The 23,378-nt window shown below is 35.3% G+C and overlaps 1 protein-coding gene across 2 annotated transcripts in view; it reads right to left on the reverse strand.

Annotated features, from left to right (window-relative positions):
- Positions 1 to 23,378, reverse strand: part of LOC117412410 (voltage-dependent calcium channel subunit alpha-2/delta-3-like) — a 138,912-nt gene that overhangs the window by 1,967 nt on the left and 113,567 nt on the right. For both annotated transcript variants that reach the window (XM_058988400.1, XM_058988401.1), the window contains 8 exons: positions 20,332 to 20,393; positions 19,811 to 19,855; positions 19,615 to 19,677; positions 18,391 to 18,461; positions 15,670 to 15,745; positions 15,324 to 15,376; positions 13,791 to 13,846; positions 9,926 to 10,031 (listed from right to left, as the gene is read on the reverse strand). In XM_058988400.1, coding sequence (XP_058844383.1) covers positions 9,926 to 10,031; positions 13,791 to 13,846; positions 15,324 to 15,376; positions 15,670 to 15,745; positions 18,391 to 18,461; positions 19,615 to 19,677; positions 19,811 to 19,855; positions 20,332 to 20,393 — 532 coding nt within the window. The remainder of the gene's footprint in view (positions 1 to 9,925; positions 10,032 to 13,790; positions 13,847 to 15,323; positions 15,377 to 15,669; positions 15,746 to 18,390; positions 18,462 to 19,614; positions 19,678 to 19,810; positions 19,856 to 20,331; positions 20,394 to 23,378) is intronic.

Raw genomic sequence — 23,378 nt, forward strand, 5'->3', positions numbered from 1 at the left:
CTGCATATGTTATTAGACACATTTATGTTATAAAAATGCTTGTGCGAACGTACATTTTAGTTTTGCTGCACGTATGCGACTACACATTCCTAAAGGTTAACTATAACAAATAAACATGATTTTTTTTTTTCAACTAAAACAAAAACAAAAAATTATAATTAAAAAAACAAACAAAAAAAAACACATCTCAGTCGGATCAAAACTCTCATAGTTCAATCGTAATGTATGCTGGGAACGTAGTTTATTGGTGTCCACTGCCCAAAGTTAATCACACATTAAAAACTACAAATACCATACCCCGCAAATTTTACTGCTTTATCTGTGCGACGGCTACTCATTTCCAGACAGTTTGAAAACTTGTCAAACCAAGATGAGGAAATAACAAATTATTTGCATATGATTGGAGAAGTTTCAAACAAAACAAAACCACAGTGAACAAAATTCAGATATGTCGGCATCTTAACTAGAAATAAGCAATGAAGTTATGTTAGAAGATGAAAATGAACAGGGAACTTCGGGAAGGGCTATGCTAGTTACGCGTGTTCACACTAAGTAGGAAAAGAACATACAAGTTCAAACAACAGTGGCTAAAAGATTTTCCCTGTTTAAAAAAAATAATCCATGTTTTGCAAGTTTTGTCAGGATGTAGGGGAACTGATGGCAGGCAAGACTGTATTTTTAACAGGGAGCCAGAAGTTCAAACGTGAAAATATTATTAGTATAGTGCTTAGTATAGTGCAAAACGGCATACATCCAGAAACTGCAGCCAGACCATCCCGCTCCATAAACAGGCAAATAGCACATTCTGAGGAAGATGCTACCAGGCAGTTAAAAATCATTTAAGTTGGGGAAAAAAAAGTTGTCCATTATATTTTTGTTGATGCAAAATTATTGAACTGCATAAGTGTTACGTAAGAAAGGTAGGAAACAAGATTTGCAGATATTCAACAATAAATTTGAGCAAAATTGTATATATATATTTTTTGTTTGCCTCTAAATTTTTCAGTGCACGATTACATTTGTTAACTTAGGCGCACATGTGCCTAAAAAAAAGTTACCGTAGAGCCCTGCCTACACCAGGTTTCAAGACTCAGGTGAAAAATGCTAAGTTTCTGTTTTATAACTACCTATGCTTAATACTAAAAATTCTTTGATTGCGCGTTTGTTACGTTTTTGTTTTAGTTTTGCTGTTTTACTTATTGGACACTATTAAATCCCGCTAATAATTGTTGGTCATAGCTTACTGGTGGATCACGGAGCCCGTTGAGATCCACCAAAATGGATCGCAGTGTTTGGTGTATTGGCCACCACTGGATACATCAATCAATCAATCAATCAATCAATCAATCAATAAATAAATAAATAAATAAAACATTCCACATCTTCATTGACATGACAACAATAGCAATAATCCCACAATAATGCCACATTTGGAATTACCAGAGGGAATAAAACTGTATCTGTGTATTAAACACAGAAACATTTCTCATAACGACACAATATAAAAACCATATGTGCCCTTACATAAAGAAACATATTTAAGTAATAAGGACTAAAACAGTAATGCAGAAAAAAAAAAAAACACAATACATTTCTCAATTTCTTGTGCTTTTAGCTTCTGGCAATGAGATTTCATGGGTTACTAAGGATTAAAAGACAAGCATTTAGCCACTGAGATCCTGGATAATGATGATGATTCTTAATATTTTCCTTCCTTAGACTTTCCATAGTTGAAAATGTTCAGTTTCAGAATAATGGGTTACAGTATGCTTGAACAAAATTCCAAAGCTGTAAATGAAGAAATGTAACCGCATTTTCATTGTAGTTTCATGCTGGCACCTGATTCGGAGGCTTTAAGTGGGGCCAAAAAGTATGCTGTCTCTGCAGTGGTCTGTTTGTATCATGGTTGTTACTGCATGCAAGAGTTATTGTCTCAGTAGGCTTTTATCATGGCAGACGGAAAGGTTTTGTGAAAATCTAATCTTCTTTCCTTGAAATGCACTCATATCTAAGGATTAAAAGCCAATCCAACAATCTAAAGCAGAACACATTAAAGAGGTGGGTTGAGGAGAGGGAGATAAACTCCACTAAGCATGCCTTAGTAATAATGTATTGCATTGCTGCTAACTTTTCCTGTGACCCGGGAGCCTAGTGTATGTACTCTACAAAACAATGTAGCATAGGCCTTATATTGCTTATAGACTGGAGGTCTCATTCTACTGCTGTACATTTTTTGTTTTTTAAATAATTGAAACATCAACTTTTCATCATGGTTTTAAAACAGGCTTTTTTTATACTCTTTTGGCTTTGAGTTACCCAAGTCAGCTTCTGAGAGATTTCCAACAGAGTACTAATAACTGTATATGAATAACAGCCAAATGCTCATTTTAGATTAATAGTCAGTGTTTTCTTAATAATGTATTGATAGATGTTTTGTTTCTTTTAACCACCATTAACAGTAAACCACAGCTTTTGTAGAGACAACAGCTTTCTTGTGTTCTCTCTTAAAACACAGCTTATCATTTCAACAGCTTCAAAAGATGGATTGGCAGAGGTTTGCTTTTCTGTTTTTACATTTTTTTAATATAGATTTTGTACAGAAACAACAAACTTCAACTGTTAAAACTGAAAAACAAACAGCGTGGATATGACTACCCCTCCCATTTAAAATTTATTGGAGATACTGTACACAGGTCTGTATTACTGAGCCATGTTTATTTAATAGTCCAGTCTTAACTGGGTTATAGTAAACAATTTAGATATATTTTAAAAGGTGACTCGGTATGGCAAATGGAGTACTCAAGAAACACTCAAATTATGCAGCTACACCCTACTTTTCACCGGACCGTCTTGAAATTAGATATCTTGAGACAGACAGCAGTATGTAAACACCAAAGCTAATACCCGTCTTTTGTTTATCTATAGTCTTTTAATATTTGAATACCTCAAGCACACATTACGACAGATATTTAGAAATGTTCTGGAATGATTGGTTTACGTTATTGTAATCTTCGAATATCTATTCACTAGAAAGTGAGAACATAAATGTAATTTTATACGTTGACTGTAGTCATCACTTACATGTCCTAAACAGAGGGTACCAGACTATACAACACCAGGGATAGGAATAATATAGAAAAGGTATATGAATGGAGGTTAAAGTGCCGAGTTCTGGTTATGTCACACAACCGAGCAACAAATCTGCTATACATCATAATAACTATGAGGCGTTAGTGCTGTGATTTATCAAAAAATGTTAAATTATAAAGTAAAATCGCTGCTGATACCAGTAATTCACAATGTGCAAAATCTAATAGTATTATTGCTGATTATATCCCTTGCAATGCAGGGACAGTGTCTCATCAAAAGGCAATGTCAGTTATTCCAAACAGTATGGGATACTACAGCCCATGCTTTATTTCTGTAAGGATTTTAAACAAGAGATGGCACCCCAACACTCCAAAAAACATTAAGAAAAGTATTGCGAATATCATGTGTGCTTAGAAAAAAACTAAACAAAAAAAAAAAACATTTAATTAATATGTTCCAATTACACACTTTAAAAGCATTTTATTTCTCTGAAAAGTTTAAAATCTTATCAGTTTTTGAAATTCCTGAGTAGCTATGATTGCAGCTTTCATTTGGGATCTGTGTATGTAGGTCAAGGCTAACTGATATGAAACAAACTCCTCAGAACTGGCAGTTTCTATTTAAATTAATGGACTCCAGATTTGCCAAGCACTTTAGATCGCAGTAATCAAGAAGCACAGCTGTGTACTTAAAGTTAAAAGCAGCACAGACCTTGCTAAAGCAGTCACGTACTGAGATCACCCAGTTTGTATACATTTTACAGATGCACATTGTTTTATGTGTGATCAGTGCCTAGATTACATGGAATAAAACATCCAGGTGATATTTATGCATGTTATTTCACCAGGAAAGTCCTGAGATGCCACGTTTAATCTCTGGGATCCGACAGATGCAATTGCATACTGCAAAGTCAGTAGGTCAGTATTTCCTAATCCAGGTGACCACGGTTCAGGTTTTTGATTTTAAAATGTGCTTGGTAGTCTGATGCAGAGGCTACAGAGCCAGAGGCTGTGAATGCTGTTTTTATGTGCACTGCAAGGCAGGTGCAATGTCTGTGAGACAGACAGCACGTAGTAGTGATAGGTTTCATCTTTAGGAGGCAGTGTGGTCCAGTGGTTAAAGTCCAGGGCTGTAACCAGAAGGTTACCGGTTCAAATCCCACCTCTGCCACTGACTGACTCACTGTGTGACCCTGAGCAAGTCACTGAACCTCCTTGTGCTCCATCCTGCGGATGAGATGTAAAATCAATGTCCTATTGTAAGTGACTCTGCATATAATGCACAGCTCACAGCCTACCTCTGTAAAGCGCTTTGTGATGGTGGTCCACTATGAAAAATAATGATATTATTATATTATCTCTAGACTGTTACAGCTCAGACATCAGAAGAGAATAGGGTTTTTTTATATTGATATACATTGGGCTTATACGGTATTTTTTTTTAAAGCTATAAGGGGTACAACATATTTTAAGAAATTTAGATTCGGATTGAATTTTAGGAATACTTGGATTTCGATTCCTAGAAATAGGCTGATGTGAATTTGTTGTCATCACTGAAACTTAGACAATAAGTGGGCTAGTGTTTATGGATATATTTGGGTTCTTTACATTTTCTGTTTATCATTTATGGCTTCTGACTGCAAGTGGAAGTTAACAATGAAGACAAGAATACACAGTGCATATACAAAACTATATGTACTATACAAATGTGAAGTACTGTACATTTAAAAAAATAAATAATTAAAATAAAAAATAAAAACACTTTCTGGCAATGTTGAAAACTGTAAGAGTTACATTTCCAAACAGAAACTTGAAGCAGATGTTTATTCTAGACCTGTACCCTCTAATGTATATAAACAATATAGTTTCAGATAAAGGTTAATAAATCTCTGATTTTATTTAGCCAGTCATGCCCTATTAATCCATTTCAGAGATTTATTAAAATCCAAAGTGCATTCCTTTTAACTCCAAAGTGTGGTTACTCAATTCAGAGTGCCTTTAATTCAAAACAAGGGCATTTCCCCATCCCAATCCATTCTCCTAATGCAAACAAGGTCTATTTCATCTGAATCTCTGTTTAATACATGTAACGAGATCAGTAAGATCTAAGGAAAATGTATTCACAAACTTCCAAAGGTCCTGAGACCAATATGGAATCTATGTAATCTATGTAATACTACAGTCCAGGACTGGAATTTGCCATAAACTTGCCGATGTGCTTGTGATTTATGCAGACTTCATTTAAACATTGTATCTTTTGTCTTACACTATATTATTTGTATTTTGCATTAGTGGTATAAATATTATTACATTTAACATTACTGTGATTTTTTTTTTTTTTTTTTTTTTTTTTGGTAGTTCTATATCTTGCTCGTTTTTTTATTTTTATTTTTTAAGTTCAGATGACTTTGCAGTTATTTTTCCTTACATGGCCAGATCCAGGCTTCCTGTTACAGACATAAAAATAACGCATTTGCAAAGTATTCATTTTTTAATAAATAAATAAATACTATAACTTGGAGCGCTTTTCTGTTGTTTGTCGAAACTTGGCTAAGAGCATGATACTGTACATATTAAGTTACAAGGTCCCACTCTACTCATAAATCGTAATCAATTTTGGGTATAAAAAAATAGACTATAAATGTCTTTCAAAAGCAACCAACAGCATAGGGAACATGTGCCAATGGAGATATACTGTTTATCCCTTCTTCTATCAGGCAATAAAGTACATGTTTTAAACTGTATATATTAGATTTGCCATTCTCTGCAACAACCTTATAAATTAAAGAATACATTCTTTTAGGATGAAACACGCTATCCATGTTTTCCTAAATCAAAGTAAAACGTCCCATAATGCAAATGCATAAATTAGGCACAGAAAATGCATGCAGTCTGTACAAAGACTCAAATGTCTTTGTGCATCATTACACCAAATTTATGGCTGTGGGTTTGGTTTAACAAAGATGGCGGAAAGCAATTTGTGCATGGTGGTGGGTTATAGCTTTAAAACCTTAGGATTAACTTACTATGGCCTGAGTGATGTATCTAAACTTAACTTCCTGTTCTCCTCCAGGTATATACTCAGTAATCATCAACTTGTCAGGTTGCCTATAATGAATCCTCTGTTTATAATGCAGTATTAGAGAGTTAGTTCACATGGTCCAAATTAGCTGAAGTCAACTGAAACCCATTGTTGCTGGGAATCCATGATTCCCACTTCGCTTTGGGTCCTGTCATTCCAATGGAACAGGAACCTTCTACCGGACACAAACCCGGCAGCATGAGCAGTCAGAGCAGGGCAAGTCTTAATACGTCAAATCGTTCAGCTATAGGAGCAAACAGAGCATACAGATTTCAATCAGACTTAATTAATAAATACCACCGCTCTTTAACTCTATTTTAATCCAGCAGGATTTATGTGAAATCATAGTGTTAAAATGAAGGAGTCTGTATTAAGATCGCAACTGTTTATATCATTCAAAATAGACCCGATTTCGTCATAAGCGAAAAAGGTATTATATTCATTAAAAGTAAAATAAAAAATTATGCAATTGTGTATAACCAGCCAACCATTAATTTGACTTTAAAGCTGACAACTTAAATATATATATATATATATATATATATATATATATATATATATATATATATATATATATATATATATATATATATGCCTTATTTTACTTTAATGATAATAACAAATATATAAATATAGATAAGGCTATTGTAAGGTTAACTATTTGAACTCTGCAGTATTTGTGTGGAAACTATCCCCAGTTGAAATGTAACAATACTTTTCCAATGTGGTCCCTCCTGTTTTTCAATTTTACCATGGTCACATTCATAGAAGCTGTGATCCCAGTCCATTTCCTCATCTTTTCTCCATGCATCATGGCTGCTTAGTCTGCTTTTTAAAATAAAACTGCTGCAGTCCTAGACTGCTGCACACAGTGTGGATGCTGCTTAACATTTCTACCTCATTGACCTGTGGTTAAGTGAGCAGACCTTGCAAGCAATTCAGAGTGAAAAGGCCAACGATGATGCAGGGGCAGCCTGTCTAAATGATGGTGATACCCCTTTACCCACTCATTATTATTATTCCTTTTATACACCAGTCAAACCAAAATACTGATTAACCAGGCTTTTAAGTGAACCGCAATAACTCTTCAAATAATGACTGTTTAAAAGCCAACTTCCCCGTGTTTTAAACAAGTCATCAAAAAAATATATATATATATATATATATAGATCTGATTTATCTGTGGGCCCCCCGGTGTAATTAACATGGTAGCCTCTTATTAACCTTGCTGGTGCACGTTAAGGTATTTCGCTGTTTTCCGTTTATACCAAAAGGATGTAATCAAGGTTGGTTATGGGATTAAATCTAACAGACACCTTTTTTTCGGGAGGACCTTGAGGACACTCCTAATGAGCACCTCACATTTAAAGTGCTTGTTTTGGGCGGCTTCTTTCCACCAAAATGTGACAGCCTTCCAGATAGGGCTGATTATACTTATCTGAGTTTATAGTAACAGAAGATTAAGGCTGCCTTGATTGACGCCTTGGGGTATTCCTAAATACATTTGGAAGCCGATTCTTGGCAATCTTTGAGCAGATACATTGCCAATTACTGATTGTTCAAATCTGTTCCTGTACTGTGTTGTATCTCCATTGTTCGTATTTGTATTATTTCCATTAAATCCTCCAACTATTTCTGCGACTCCCAGCACCTGCACAATCCATCTTCTTGTCTACTGTAGAATCCCCAGCCCTCATTTACTTTGCTTTGTACTGCAATCAAAGTATGTATTATACAGACAGTATGATTCAGACTCTGTCCTTTGTGGAACATTGTGTTTTTGTCTTATGGTTGTTAAACCAAACTTCTCTCTCTCTCTCTCTCTCTCTCTCTCTCTCTCTCTCTCTCTCTCTCTCTCTCTCTCTCTCTCTCTCTCTCTCTCTCTCTCTCTCTCTCTCTCTCTCTCTCTCTCTCTCTCTCTCTCTCTCTCTCTCTCTCTCTCTCTCTCTCTCTCTCTCTCTCTCTCTCTCTCTCTCTCTCTCTCTCTCTCTCTCTCTCTCTCTCTCTCTCTCTCTCTCTCTCTCGAAAACTGCTTTGTACCATAAGGTGCAAAATCAAAAAGAAAAAGGTAATGTAGGTACACACAAATGTAAATAATTGGTCAAAGAAACAATTTTATCAGGACATTTTGGACTACAAGTCCTTCTTCAGCTGGATAGGAAAAGCAATGTCTACATACATGCTATTCGGTGTGCTCACGTTGTATTTAACACATTGCAGTTGCTTTAAATCATTACCAAGCAAAACTTATTTCAATAAATTGAAAACAAGCACTAAAATGGTACTGGTAGAATTCAAATGTTTTTTAAAAAAATAAACCTACCAGTAAACCAAATCCTACATTTTTTATAATCATTCAGAATGTCGCTCACAAAGCCTTCAAAGTTTTGTAAATCTTAAATGGCACTTTTAATATGAGATTAATTCCACATTGTTATATTATGTTTCCACTTGTCTCTGCTGGGCATGTGTGTGGAACTTGTGAGGCACCTTTAGCAATAATATTTGTTACTCGTTTGATCTCGGTGTATAGACTAATCAATCAATCCGTTTCACAGAATACAGCCTGGATTTCCTTAAAGGATAACGGAACAGCATCTCTTACAAAAGGGGGAGACAATTTCCTTGCACTTGCACTGACAGAGCCAAACAGTTGTGTCTCTCAACTCCTTTTGTTTCCAGTGTGAATGATTGATTTGGGATAATATTGCTGCAAGCGAAACACTTAGGCTTTAATAAGATCTGGGGCTGAAGAGATGATCCAGACAAAGTAATGCTGTGAATACACCATCGGCACGCTCTTAGTAACTTTACATTCTTACCCAATTACTGAAAAAGCAGCACAACACTGTTTAGACTGTGGTCCGAAATATCATTAAAAACCACAAGATAATAATGAGTCAAAAAGAGTCTCGTTTACTTGGTTTTAGTTTTTGTTAACTTTTGTTAACCTGTATAATCCAATCTTGTATTTCCCCATGAACAGTAAAAAAAACTATGTAAATGTATTGAAAAATATAATTAAAAGTAAATAAATAAGTTTTAATTTGATGAAAAAAGTATAAAGTGAACTGTATGCTATTTTTTTTAAAGATGTTATGAATCAATATTTTCCTAATTTTCTAAGAGGAAAACAGACTGCTTAAATAATAATAATAATAATAATAATAATAATAATAATAATAATAATAATAATAATAATAATAATAAAATGATAAATGCAATACAGAAGATCCAAGTTTTAAATTGGGTAGAATGAGAATCCATTACAACAAAACTTCAATGAAATTGTAAGAAATGAAGACAAACGTGTTTTAATTTTATGAAAGAAAAAAGAAAAAGGTTCTGAATGAAAGTAGCAGAGTATACCAGTGGACTGTAATCACTTCTCCAGCCCTAATACTTGGACAGTATTGTACTCAGACCTAAGTTATTGCAAACTCACGTCTTATTAACACTATTGAAGCGTATTTGTGACAGACTTACTATTTGCTTGGGAAAATAATGAGCGCTACGATTTTCTGTTTGTTGAATGAAATACCTTATATTCACAAAAGCACTGAGGTGTTCCTTCAGTGTAAAAGACACAATGCAGGGGCCTGTGTGGGGAACTAAACAAGGCTGAGTGCTTCATAGCTTCCTCTCTGTTCCTTCAGCTGCAGAGCGCTGTGGTCAGGTGCTGCTCACCATCAGAGATATCTCTTTTGAACTTTCCAAGCAGGCATAGTCATGCGTAAAGTAAATATTTACGTACTTTGTGCAGTCCCCGCAGTGTAAACTCCCTGTGGTCTCCTTTATAGTCCGTTCCGACACAAAGGCAGGGTATTCTGTATCGCAGGGCACAAGCATGGCTCTCTGTGCTGTGTGGACACAAAATGCATTGACAGTTAATACAGTTGCACACTCGCGGCTGCAATTTCAGTATTTACTTAAGGATAGATAGTTTGTATTGAAAGATTCAGAGTTCCAGGTAATCATATTTTCTTATTCAAAATTGAAAGATGATAAGCTTGACATACGCAACAAAAAAAATGACTTCACCGCGGCTAGGACACTGTGCAGCTGTTATAATTACTGAGGAGAGACAACAGAAACTAAGTGCTATCTGTGACCTAGACAACTTTTTGGACGTTACACCAGTTTTGCTAAATAGAAAGAGACCACTAATTATGTCTACAAAATACAAATAAATGGCACATATCTATGCTTTGAAACAGCCCAATATAATAAAGCAGGCTTACAAAAGACTTAAACCAGAAAAAAATATATATGTCCACCAAGTACCACAGACTCGGGTCTTTTTGTTCAGGAAAGGAAACTAACACATTGATGTCATTGCTGTTGAGTGTGTGTTAGTTACAATGAGCCTGATTACAGTGGGGTATACATAAATACAGGATCCGTTCACAAAGCACACGACAGTCTGGAACAGTCTTATGAATCTCCAACTTTAAAAGCATTCTTTAAATAAGCGATGTGAATAGTGGCCTATATTACATAACAAACAAACACCTTAAAGGAAAGACAGAATTGTAAAACTGGTTGCAGCCCTCAAATTAGGTCACACCATTTATTTTGCATAAAGGAAATAATCTTAAAATACATTTTTAACAAAGCATAGTTGTGGATGGAAACATTAGCAGTCACAGAGATTTTTTTTTAGACCACAAATTATGTTATTGTTTTATAGCTGCTGCCATCTAGTGCTGAGTCAATGTTATTACATGCATTCATTCCTTCTCAGATTCTTCTTTCATAAAGTTATTTTTCTCTACAGCTCATGCAGGTTTAAATGTAGGCTTTTTCGTAAATTAAATCACAATGCACTTTAAATTAATAGAGACGTGTTGGCTATTCGTTTTGTACAGTGTATACTTTTTAACCTGTTTATGGTATGTAATGTAAAATAATTAAAAACAGGAGATTACTCAGAGGGTGTCGCTCATTCGGTGGTCATTCCTGTGAAATACTTTCATTTTTATTTTTACATTTGTTTTGTGGTTATAGCAGATAATACAGGTTCCTGTACCTGGATGAACAATTCTAAAATTAACACAATATATGTATTGATTTTATTAATATTTTATATTGATTATTTCCATCTACGTTTGTTTTAAAATGTCAAACATGACCTGTATGGAAGCAAGGGGATAGAGTTTAATGTGGTAATCTATCAGTTTATACATTTCAATTATATCTTTAAAAAAATGAAGAGGAATTGAAACACTCTCTCAAAGCACATTGTACATATTTATTTTTACAATATAACACAAAGTCATCTCGTTTGATTGATCGAGATTGCAGTTGCTCAAAACACTTATAATGAGTCTATTAAGAGAGACACGTGCTTTTTGGTTTTCAGAAACTTGCTACACAGAGGATCTTATTTAAATGATCTAATGAAGTCGGCTGTATTTCAATCCCATGTTTATTGGATACATTAGTGAAGAGAGGTTTGTTTTTTAAATAATGGTTAAATACTGTTTCTGTTTCTTTAGTCTATTCTGCCCATCCCAGACCATGGTAAATGCGCATCACATATTTCCTGTTTTTGCAATGTGAAGTTCATTTTTTGTTCTTGTGCAGGAATGGGAATAAGACTCCTATTGCAGTGTCACCAGGTCTGGGTTTTAATATGAGCTTGATAGCCACAGTGTGCAGGTAACAAGTTCAGGTGAGTCTTATTAAAACTCATAGGAAAACCAGGAAAGGATCAAACTGCTGTGCAATGGGAGTCTCATTTCCATCCGTGCTGTTTCAATAGTAAAATGTTACGCTACATAAAGTTCAGTAAGTTAAAGTCTATTCCAAACAATGGTTTTGATTACTGTACTTTATTTATTTATTTTTTTGTAGCGTGGAATGTTGAATTCACATCCGGAGAGCTTTGGTCAAAGTAGATTGGTAGGTTTATAGTTTTAGTGCAATATATAAAACAGGCCATACAGTACATATTAAGAGCAGATTGCGTTTTACTATTTACAATTAAATAACTGGCACGCTTCCCCATCCAGATTTAACAAAGTACTTGACTTCTAACATAAGGCAGACTAGAAAAATAGATTATTCCTGAAACCCAACCTCTGGACCCTCCTGGAAAGTATTTTAATGAAGTAAAGAAGAAATGTAGGACTTCCACGACTACATCAATGTGTGTCGTAAAGTCTGATGAAATAATTCTTCTGTTCAGTGGTATTCAAAGATGTCCAGGGGCTAAATGATGTGTTCAGTCTGACTCGGACAGCACTGCCAGCTGTGTCTGGTAATCAAATGTCTTAACTTATATACATTTTAAATTCCGTTTCACAATTGGATTATTGTCACCGTATAGTATTTCCATTATTATGAAACTAGGCTAAATAGAATTTGTGAGTGCAACCTGAAACTGTATCCTGGTGTCATAGACAACAGTACAGCTGTCTTTTCAAGGAAAATAACCCTCTCTCCCATTGGATTGTGAATCATTTTTAAATGTGTACTTGTATACAGTACATGGTAAACACAAAAAAACCACAGATGGATTCAACCATTTATTCATGTAATACTTCCAAAATCTGGATGTATTATTTATTACAGGATGCTCGGTTAGAATATTATTTAGACATTTGTTGATGAGATTTCAGTAATCCTTTGAATAATATTCTTAAAACACAGCTGCTCATATTGTGCAGAATGTCATTCACAACCTGATTGATCCCTCGCTATTGATTTCTGCTTTCTGTTTAAAACCCTACCATGTCCTTACATCAGACAGTTTGAATATGCAAAACTAGTATTGAATTCGATTTGTTTTAAGCTTACTATGTTCTAGTACTTCTCAGCTTTTGTTCAGCCTGTTGTTTCTTAATGTTGTTCGTATATATATCTTATGGTGTTCTTTATGAGTAGCCTGATGTACACTCTTCCAAGTTCCGCAGTATAAACCCAGAATCAAAACATCTCAATTGCATTTACAGAATTTCTTAGGTCTCACATTTTCCTATATGAAAAACTAATTCTCCCAGAAGCTAAATGTGCACTGTGTCTGTGTTCCTTTAACAGGAAGTGCAGCACGGAAAAAAGAAGGCATTTAAAATCAAATACACGTTTAACATAACGTGTGCATCTTTCATATTGAAAAATGTGAGATCTTCAAAGTGATGGCAATACATATGGGATACGGGTTACTGGGATTATCCTGCCAGTACTTTAAGCCTATTAGGAACATAGAGATTAAGTAATTTATTAACATTGTATATAATCAAATTATAATTTGCACTTCTCATAACCTGATCACTGACGCACATGACTTGTAGGAACACAAATATCCATTCTTGAATGACTTTCTTCAATGATCACTTACTTTACAGATTAAATCAGAAAGTTATTTCTCATAGACCATTCTAAGTAAAAAAAACAACTGTCACATTATAATATCACATTAATAACTGGCACTACTTTATCTAACTCAGATAAGATAAAGATTTACAATTCTGTAAATTCTGCAGAAGAACAGATTCACTGTCCGTTAGTGGATCCACCTTACTGTTTGTGCCGCACCATTGAAAAGAAAATATCCCCAGCACACAAACATGCAACTCTTTTACTGATAGTGTTCATATAAAGTAAAATAAACTCACCTTTTACTGTAAGGTCAGAATACCACCAACTGTACAGATTGAATTCCACCAAAAATCTGAAAAACAAATCCATTAAAAAGACTTTCATTGCAGTATAGCCAAGCTTGGAAGAAAAAAAAAAAAAAAGTTTTTTATGAGTTTATTTCTTTTAATGGGAATCTCTGGTGGTCCTTCCTTAAAGCCACAGAAGTATTTATATAAAACAAGCACACGTCAGTCATTTCTGCTAATTCTAACCAGTCCCTTCCAGCAAGACAATTCAATGTGTTTGCACCAGATTTACCAAAAAAATAAATAAATAAATAAATAACTAGTTGAATAGGGAAAGCCCTATTGACATGATATCCCTTAAAATCGGCAGTCTTCAATTACCTATAACATTCTGTTTAAAGGACACATCTATATATAGATCTGCTTTTGCAAGTCAAAAACAAGTTTTCTGGATCTCTCCCAGTCCATTTCAACCCAGGACCATGTTCAAACCATTTCTTTGATACTGTATTTTCCAAGCAGCAATTAAATAAGGAACTGGCTGGAGCAGTCCTTGTCATGGACTGAGACCACTGTAATTAAAGATAGACACTGTGTCGTGGAAGAAAGACACAGAATCACATCTAATATGCAGGGTGTCCTTTGATTCTGCATCATAGGCATATATTTTAATATTGTTTGCCCCTCTATTTCTACAGATGTGAAACGTCTTTAAGCAAAGAGGAACAAATTCATATCAGTTTGATGTGCGGTGCAGATAGTCAGCTAGGTGTGGCTGCCACATTTAAACTTTGTTCATGTTTCTGAGGGAATGCATCAATAATAGACACTTTTTGTTCTCTTTCCTAAGTGTGTCCGGTTACTGTGCTGCTGATTTGATGTATAGCACAGGCACAAATTGATACAACATGCTGTGTGTGATTACAGAACTTCATCTGGAAAAATAAAGTACAATCTACATGAATTAGCATTAACGTAGAAAAACAAAACAAAACAAAACAAAAAAACTTAATGTGCATATTTAATTTACTTTCAAATGAAAAGCCTTTGGGCGCTGGTGTGAAATCGTCTGAACATGCATGTGTCACTTGTCTTTAATTGTATTTATTGTTTTAAATAATACATGACTGTAAAACCGCACGTTTCAGTACTGGGCCAGTTTGGGATACGTTTGGAATATTATTATTATTATTTATTTCTTAGCAGACGCCCTTATCCAGGGCGACTTACAATTATTGGCGAACTACATAGAATATAGAAAAGCTTTGGGATGAATATACATCTTGACATCGGGCCACCCCTATGGAAAAGCTCTTTAAATGGTACTGTAACCACACTAATAGGCTCAGTTTGTGTCACAGCCTGCTAGAGCACTGCTAAGTGGACTCATAAGGTTACTATTAGTCTTGCAAAGCCAGAAACTTCAACGCTTAAAAAAAAAAAAAAACAAGAGATCTTCTTCTAAACAAAAACATACAACACCAATGAGGAAACAAAGCACAGAAGAAATAGTATCTGATAATTCCCATCCAATTTACTTACATGACAAGCTCAGTCAATATCCACTTAACTGCAGCAAAGAAGGCAAAATAGGGCTAAAGAAAAGTAAAATCGCATTAGAACACATGCACTGCGTGATGACTGCCCTACACAATAAAAACAACGCTACTGAATTTAATAATAACTTACAGAACTTTATGTAATTGGGATGTAAGTGAAAGCATAAAAAACAAATGTTTATATCAATGCTTTACACTTGTAAAGATTAGAAAATAGGATTGTGTACTTAAAGACAGACTGGGATCCCAAGGACATACCACACGTAGGTTTAATTTCCACTATATAAACCATGGATTAAATGTATTTATTGTTGTAAAAGAATACTTACATCCAATAAGCTGTGTGCACTGTCACTACTTTCAGCATATATTTTACAGATGGCTTGGTAATCGTAAAGGGTTACTCTGGGTAAAAAAACGAAAAAAAAGAAACATTTAGTAAATACTGTACTAGAGCCCCTGATACTCTATATACAATGTAGGGACAAGTATGCCAAAGCACTACAAATTAACTACATATACCTTTATCACTTATATGATCTCTAAAGTATTGTGATTATGTATTTAAGTTCTTCATTGTAAGTATAACTGCCTAATAAATAGCTTGTGATTCAAGGGAACAAGATACATTATAATGACTAACAGAAGCTCTTTTGGCTCATGTGTCTTGTTTCCACACCCCAGAATAACCCATGTACAACTGTTTCCACCACAAATCACCCGAGCAAACCCATGGAAACAAGACAGGCTTCAGATTATCTTGTTGTGAGCAGACGGGACACCAGTGACAGCTCACAGCCAAACACAGCACACAAACCCAGAGAAATGCAGGTGAAGGGAGGGGCCGAGTGATCCACTTACAGCAGCAGCCAAAAGATTTGTATCACCTTGAATTTTAGACTCGAGACTTAGACCCCGTTCACACTACTGGGCCGGTCCCGGGCAGCCCCATGTTAAAGTCTGCAACCCCATTCACATTTGCGTTTTTAAGGCGCTTTTGCACTTTCACATAAGTGACTGAAAAGCAGGCCTAAAATGTGGCAAACTGCTTGTTTTGTTTTATGTAACTCAGAAAGGAAGAGCTACCGGGATATACAGTAATCCTTTTGTCGCAGATGTTTTTTATTTATATATTTTTTTTCAATGCAGCACAGTAGCAATTTTATGGTATATATTAAAAAAACATATCGACTATTTTCACTTAGCGTTATGGTGTGTAACAGGGTGATGGTCCGAGCTTACCCCCACCCACAATCACATTATTCTCATAAGAGGTATTTAGAATGCAGGAAACAGCAGCTTGCTAGTGTCGACAGGTATAAATATTTATTTTCATAATGGATACTTCACTCAGATTGCAAATGACTATCAGGTTGTACACAATGACTGACATTCACAAGACAAACCACCTAATAGTACTGCTCCCTCCTAAGGAAAGACACAGCATTGAATAATAATTAATTCATTATTCAATAGCCAGTTACACCTGGAATGATTTTATTCAAAAATCCTCTTATTTAACATTCATTCCATTTACAATAAACATTCAGTTATACGTATTTGTTTAACCTGCATGAATACCGTCATTGTTTACAAACACAATCGTCAAACTATTATATTGTTTACTTGTTGTTATTATCACTGTCATTATTATTCTCTTGTCCCTAACCATTACCAGTAAAGACTGAACATTAGCATTACCCCTTGGAAGATTACCAAACATATGGCTATAACAAAACCCTTGTTCCACATGTAGCTTTGGCAACTTCATCAAGGGAAGTGCCCTAATCTAAATACAGCAATACAACGTCACCTTATATCAAATACACTTTGCTCAACAACATGCTGTATCACCAGTAGAATAACAATAATAATCACAATAACAGGCATTGAAATATTAGTGAAAATACACTTTCTACACTTTCAAATTCTAAGCAAATTACAAGTTTACCAGTACTATTAAATCAATAAAGTTTTTTATTATTATTATTTAAAATATTATAAATAGTTCCCTGTTGTAATATATATATATATATTCATGTTAGTTCAACTCACATCCTGCAGCATTCTCAAGCCAGATTGTCGAGACGCTGGCATTGAGCACAAAAAAGAATCCCAAGTTTGCTGCTCTTTACGCTTCGTTTCATTCAATTTATGTTTAGCGCTTCCCATTATACAATCGTCTGCCTGCAAGTGTAATCTACAGCCTTGCTGCATGAAGTGCAAAACAGCACATTACCATCGACGTGAAATTCGTCCTTGCCAAACTCATTGATCCGATCTTTAGGAGTGATTGTTATTGTTTTCGGCAATTTTGAACAGCTCTGGATACTGACTGAAGTAAACTGAAGCCTCATTCAACACTGAACTTGAATACCGGAAGCAATTTTATTAGACAGGTATGTTTACCTGAATTTAAAGCAAAGTTGCCTGTGTTAATGTTTATTTATGGTACGTGTATTGATTTGGTTATTCTCAAAACAAACAAAACATTGAAAATCAAACTGGTAATGTGATACGAAAAGGCGGCCTAAGTCTGCTTTGCATTCATACATATGGAAAAGCCGGCCCTGGTCCCAGATTGCAGGCCCTGGGCCACATCGAAACAGCAGCCTAATACTAGGAAGTGTCACATTTTTCAATTTTGGTCAGTTTTTGGTAAAGTATATGGAAAGCTACAAAGCGGTATGTTATTCAATATGTTAATGTAAAATTAGTTAATTCTATAGGGTGATGCAAAACCTTTGTCTGTAGCTAAAAGTAAAATTCAACCTTAAACTTAGAATTTCACTGATGTTGGAGGTCAAATGTGTCTGAAAATTACTGCTACTCCATTTGTCATCTTAGTGCTTGGGTTCAATGGGAGAAGTAAACAATTTAATTGACTTTATCTCAAAGGTGGGGGTCTTCGCCCTATGCTACTGTACTCATTTTCTCCCAAACCAGAAATACTAGTTTACAGTCTCGTGACAAGTTTATAGTCTGTGCTGTGCTGTGTACTAAACCATACTTTCTGTTAGTGCTTTGATATGATTTACTGTTTTACTTACCGTTTAAATGAGCCCATTTGTAACAATTTGTTCATTACAGCTCCTTCCACCTCACCAAAGAATATCCCAGTCTAGGGTAGAACATACAGAGATTCAAGCAGAAGTGTAGGCAAGCATGTCAATGTTGTGCAATGAATAAAAAGTGACAAAGCCTAAGGTTTGACGAGAGCAGCTTTGACACTTACACAGATAGGGTTTAGAGGGGTCTTGAGTACAAAAATCAGAGAGGACCTAAGAGTCAGGACAAGTTAGGGGAATAATAATCTGAGGAAATGAGCAGACGGGAGTCTTGCAAAACTGACTTGAAATGATGTATCAATGAATCCCATCATTGAAACAAAATCAAACGAGGTTGTAGTTAGGATGAACATGAATAACAAAGCAAAAGCTCACCCAACCATGAGCTTACTCTGTCAAATTAGAATAGTACAACAAGAAAAAAAGGCCTGCCTAGCTTTGAATACAAATGAATCACAGCAAATACATTTTGAAATTAAAGTACTAATTGTAAATAGTAAAGACTACTCTTTATGCCATGCTGTTTGCTCTAGGCTTGGCCACAGAAGCATAGTGATATATTATGTAAGCTTTGGGTGCAATATGGAAGGGTAATGAAGTGATCAGAGGAACAATACCCTTCTCATTCGTAAGCTATTATCCAGGTTGGAGAGACTGGAATCAAACCAGCGACCCCGGGTTTGCTAAGACAGCTTGTTGCTGTTCACACCCAGCCACAGCATGGGATTGCAATTTTCAAGGTTTTAATAACAAAAGAAATGGGGATCTATTGTATTGTAGCGGTGAGCCCCCAAACAATGCCCTTTATAATGTATCTTTCTAAATATTATTTAAAGGTTCAATATTCATCATACACATCACCTTTCTGCAGGAATGACAGATGCATGATGACACTTATGGCTTTAAATAATATTGCTTCAAGTGATGACAGAACCCATGATCCACAATAAAGAATACTGCACAGCACATTATGAGCTGTTCAAAGCCTTATAATAGCTTGACATTTATGAAGTCTGTATTTGGGGTTTGCTCTCTCTCTCTCTCTCTCTCTCTCTCTAGAGAGAGAGAGAGAGAGAGAGAGAGAGAGAGAGAGAGAGAGAGAGAGATACCTATCTATCTATATATCTATCTCTTATCAGAAGTTGATTATATTATCAAAAATAATGCTGAGGATTTCTATTATTAATAAAATTGTCTGACCCTTACCTGAGAGGAGTCTTCAGAAACCAAAATGAACCCATTGTTGTCTATGAGGTAACAGCTGATATTCTAAATAAAACACACACACACATAGTTTACAGTGTTACTGTTTAACCATTTATTGCAAAAGTGTATCCTGTAAGCAAGATCACTTCTTTAAACAAAAAGGAAGTACATATGGTACCTAAAGTGTTGTACTTACATCATCATCACAGCTTGTAGGGCACTTTCCGTCAAGTGCTGCACACTGTAATACAGCAATAATGCAGTTACCAGGGGAGTACAGTACTGGAGGTTTGCTTGACTAGTTACTGTATAGAATGACATCAAGGACCTCTTTGTCAAGTTCCATTGAAAACAACTTAATTGCTTTTGAAACAACTTAGTTATCACAATTACAGTATAAACCTGATGGATTGTCTCAGCTGATCAGATTCTGAGACGAGCTGTCCTGTGGTAGATGTCCACCCAAGATAATGGGAATTTACTGTGCAATCATGAAACTAGTTTTAAACAGTGACTTTCAAGCAGGCATACGTGATCCAGTACATACAGTATATAAATTAAAAACACATTTAAAAAAAAAAAATTCATAGATGAGTTCTGGCTAAAGAAAAAAACAAAAATAACGAATAGAAAACCGTGTAGTGCTACCAACACATTTTAAATGTATGGCTAAGGGTTACGGTAATATTAATCTAGAACTGAAGCATTGAAACTCACCTGTCTGCTGGCGGTCCAAAACTTCCTTTGGAAAAAATCCAGTTTCATCTGGATACCTACAGCTGTTACAAATGGCACACAATTAGACATCTTATCCACGGTATTACAATTTATCATACAGACCCAATTAGATCGACATGGATACAATCCTTTCCCTCCATGTACCTTTTTCAGGGGTGGAGGAAGGTTTCACTGTATACCAAAGTATATATTTTAAGTTTCGCTGTATACCATTCATATCAGTATATTTATTTTCCCTGTAAACACAGTTGTGTAGGAAATGCACAAGATTGTTGACGAGAGAAAGTAGAATCGATGCTGCATCGAAGGTGTGTGCCATCTGATTTCAGGAACATAAATATGATGTAGGAACCAATGAGTCTCTTCACCTAATTGTAGTTATTATAAATAGCAAACATGTGTTATTTGAAGAAGCCTTCCCAACACTACAAATGATGTCAACAAATCTGGTTTGAATTCCAGCCTTATCCCCAGTTTGCCACTGTAAACAACGCCATGGAACACATGGTTACTTTACTGCCAGCCTTGACATTATCATACTGAGGTCACAGCACAATAAGACAACCCATGGCTTACAAATGTGGCTGCAATTTAATGCCGGAGTGTACACATAAAAAACTAGGATAATCCCCAAGGATTAACTTGCACTGCAGAGAAAATTCATCCTGGAGCTCAGTGGAGTATTCTAACAATAATGCAAAAAATACAGCGATGTTCCTCAGAAACACGTTTCTTGTGATAATGATCAAACCTGGCCTTTTTTAGATTTTTATTGGCCAAACAGGATTTCTTGCATCAATGATGCTGCACTTTGGTCAGTAATAATGCTCACAACATTATAGTAAATCAGCGCCTTGCTGCAAAAGGCTTGTTATTTCAATCTGAAGTCTATCATCTTGGTACAAAGCTTTTGTTTTGTTTTAATCTGAACAAATGAAGACAAATCAGATTTGAGTGAAGACTTTTAATTCTACCGTATTACTTTTATTAATTTTATTACCTGCATAAAAGGACATTGTACTGAGATTCAGAGCTGAAACCAAAATAGGTTTACTGTATTTCATTTCTGTTTAATGTAAATGCATTATATGAGAAATATGTTGGCAGGCCACTATCTCTGGCATACACTGAAGTGGGGTTGTGGTGTCCAGTTTTAGCCACAGGACAGGACAGGTGCAGCCCCATTGGAATGGCTTCTCAATCGAGAGTCCAGGCACTCGAAGCTATGGCATTCAATGAGTTAGACAGCAGCAGAAACATTCCAACTGAAGCTGTAAATAAACTCCATACACAAAAGAGAAATAGGAACAGGATTGCAAATAATAACTTGCATTGGTGCACTTATTCTCCTGGTCTGTATTCCTTTAAAACACGTGTGATAATATTAATCATAATTAAATGTATTAAAAAAAAAAAAAAAAAAACACTCAAGTGACGCGCTCTTTTTGATATACTTTTCATTAGATAGAAGATGGATTAAAAATGATAATCCTAGCGTGTGGATTTGTTCTGTGTGATTATAATGTAATAATAACAACAGGAAGGGATTATGTGTGTGTGTGTGTGTGTGTGTGTGTGTGTGTGTATTTCTCTACACATACTAAGGTATTTACACAATAGATGTTTAATTTATTTCCAGAGGTATCTTTATTGAAAATGATTAAATTACATTCAAGTAAAAAACATTTAGCGGGAAGTAGCATTGAATCTGAGGTCTACTTCAATTTTACAGATACAATTCTTTCAATATCCAGTAGCTGCGCCATTTCAAAGTCACTGGGGTGAACAGAACTTGAACTGTAAAGAATAAAAAAAAGTTTCACACTCGCCCAAGACTCAAGAGATTCTTAAAAAATCCTCTGTGGAAATGAAGCAGCAGACCTATGAAATTCCTTTTTCCTTTTAATTTGTACACCCCACAGATGACTTCACGCAAACGGTTATGTAACTGGGTTATTCACTGCATGCCTGATTTTAATATGATGGAATTTACAATAGATTTAAAGCACCGATGGCATAATTGCTCCAGCAAATGTGAGTGTAACTTTCTAATTAATTAAGAAAAAAGAAACAAATTGGAAATGGGGTCAATGAAACATACAAAATGTTGAAATGTACAATACTGTATATTTTAAGCATGAGGTAAGGCGATGTTATAATACCTCATCCGTGCAAGGTTATTCAAAGCCTTTAAGGGTTAGTATGATGTTATTTGAGGGTATACCACATTCACAATAAGGTACTGATAGCTGAAACTAATACAGTGAGGTGGATCTTGGGGTTATAGGAGACCAAGGCAGAAAAACACCACACTGTTTCAGTCTTAGAAAAACTGATTGGTATCTTGGGAATTACTTTTGAAAGGCTCATCTGAAATGACAAATGCTTTCTAGATGATAATTGAATGTTTCAATACTGGCTTCTACATATAACTGTTGAATCACTTTGCAGGTGGAAAGGTTATACGTTCATGTATACCCATTCTTGTTTTGGAATTAATAAAGTATTTTTTAACAACAAAATTACTGTAAAACAACAATACATAATTTAAGCAGGTGAACAGACATAGAAAAGATAACATTTGTGATGACTTGCTCTGTCTTACTAGAGTTACATAACACTGTAGCCACTGGAGAAAAAGGAGTAAGATCTAGTTTTCTATTTCCTAATCCATTCATTAATTTTACCCCTGACGTCTAATCCAAAATATCTGGTACTGGTGACTTTTCCATTTTTGTTATTTGTGTAAAGCCGTCGTAAAATAAATTAAAATGTAAATATGTTCCCTCAGGGTCCCAAGGGGTGGGGGTTTTTGTTCACTTTGTAAAAGCTTGTTGGTACGCTATTCTCATCGTTATGTTGATATATCAACACAATGATGTTACCCCCCCCCAAAAAAAAAGTACTCAAATAGTTAGTTACATCTACATGTTCCCACTACGATGAATAAACTTCTTGACATATCTTAGATCTGTGGGCAGGTAAATAAGAGCGGTGAGGATGCGAAACACATTCAGAGACCCCTG

The sequence above is a fragment of the Acipenser ruthenus genome, chromosome 16 (genome assembly GCF_902713425.1).
Source record: "Acipenser ruthenus chromosome 16, fAciRut3.2 maternal haplotype, whole genome shotgun sequence".
NCBI lineage: Eukaryota > Metazoa > Chordata > Actinopteri > Acipenseriformes > Acipenseridae > Acipenser > Acipenser ruthenus.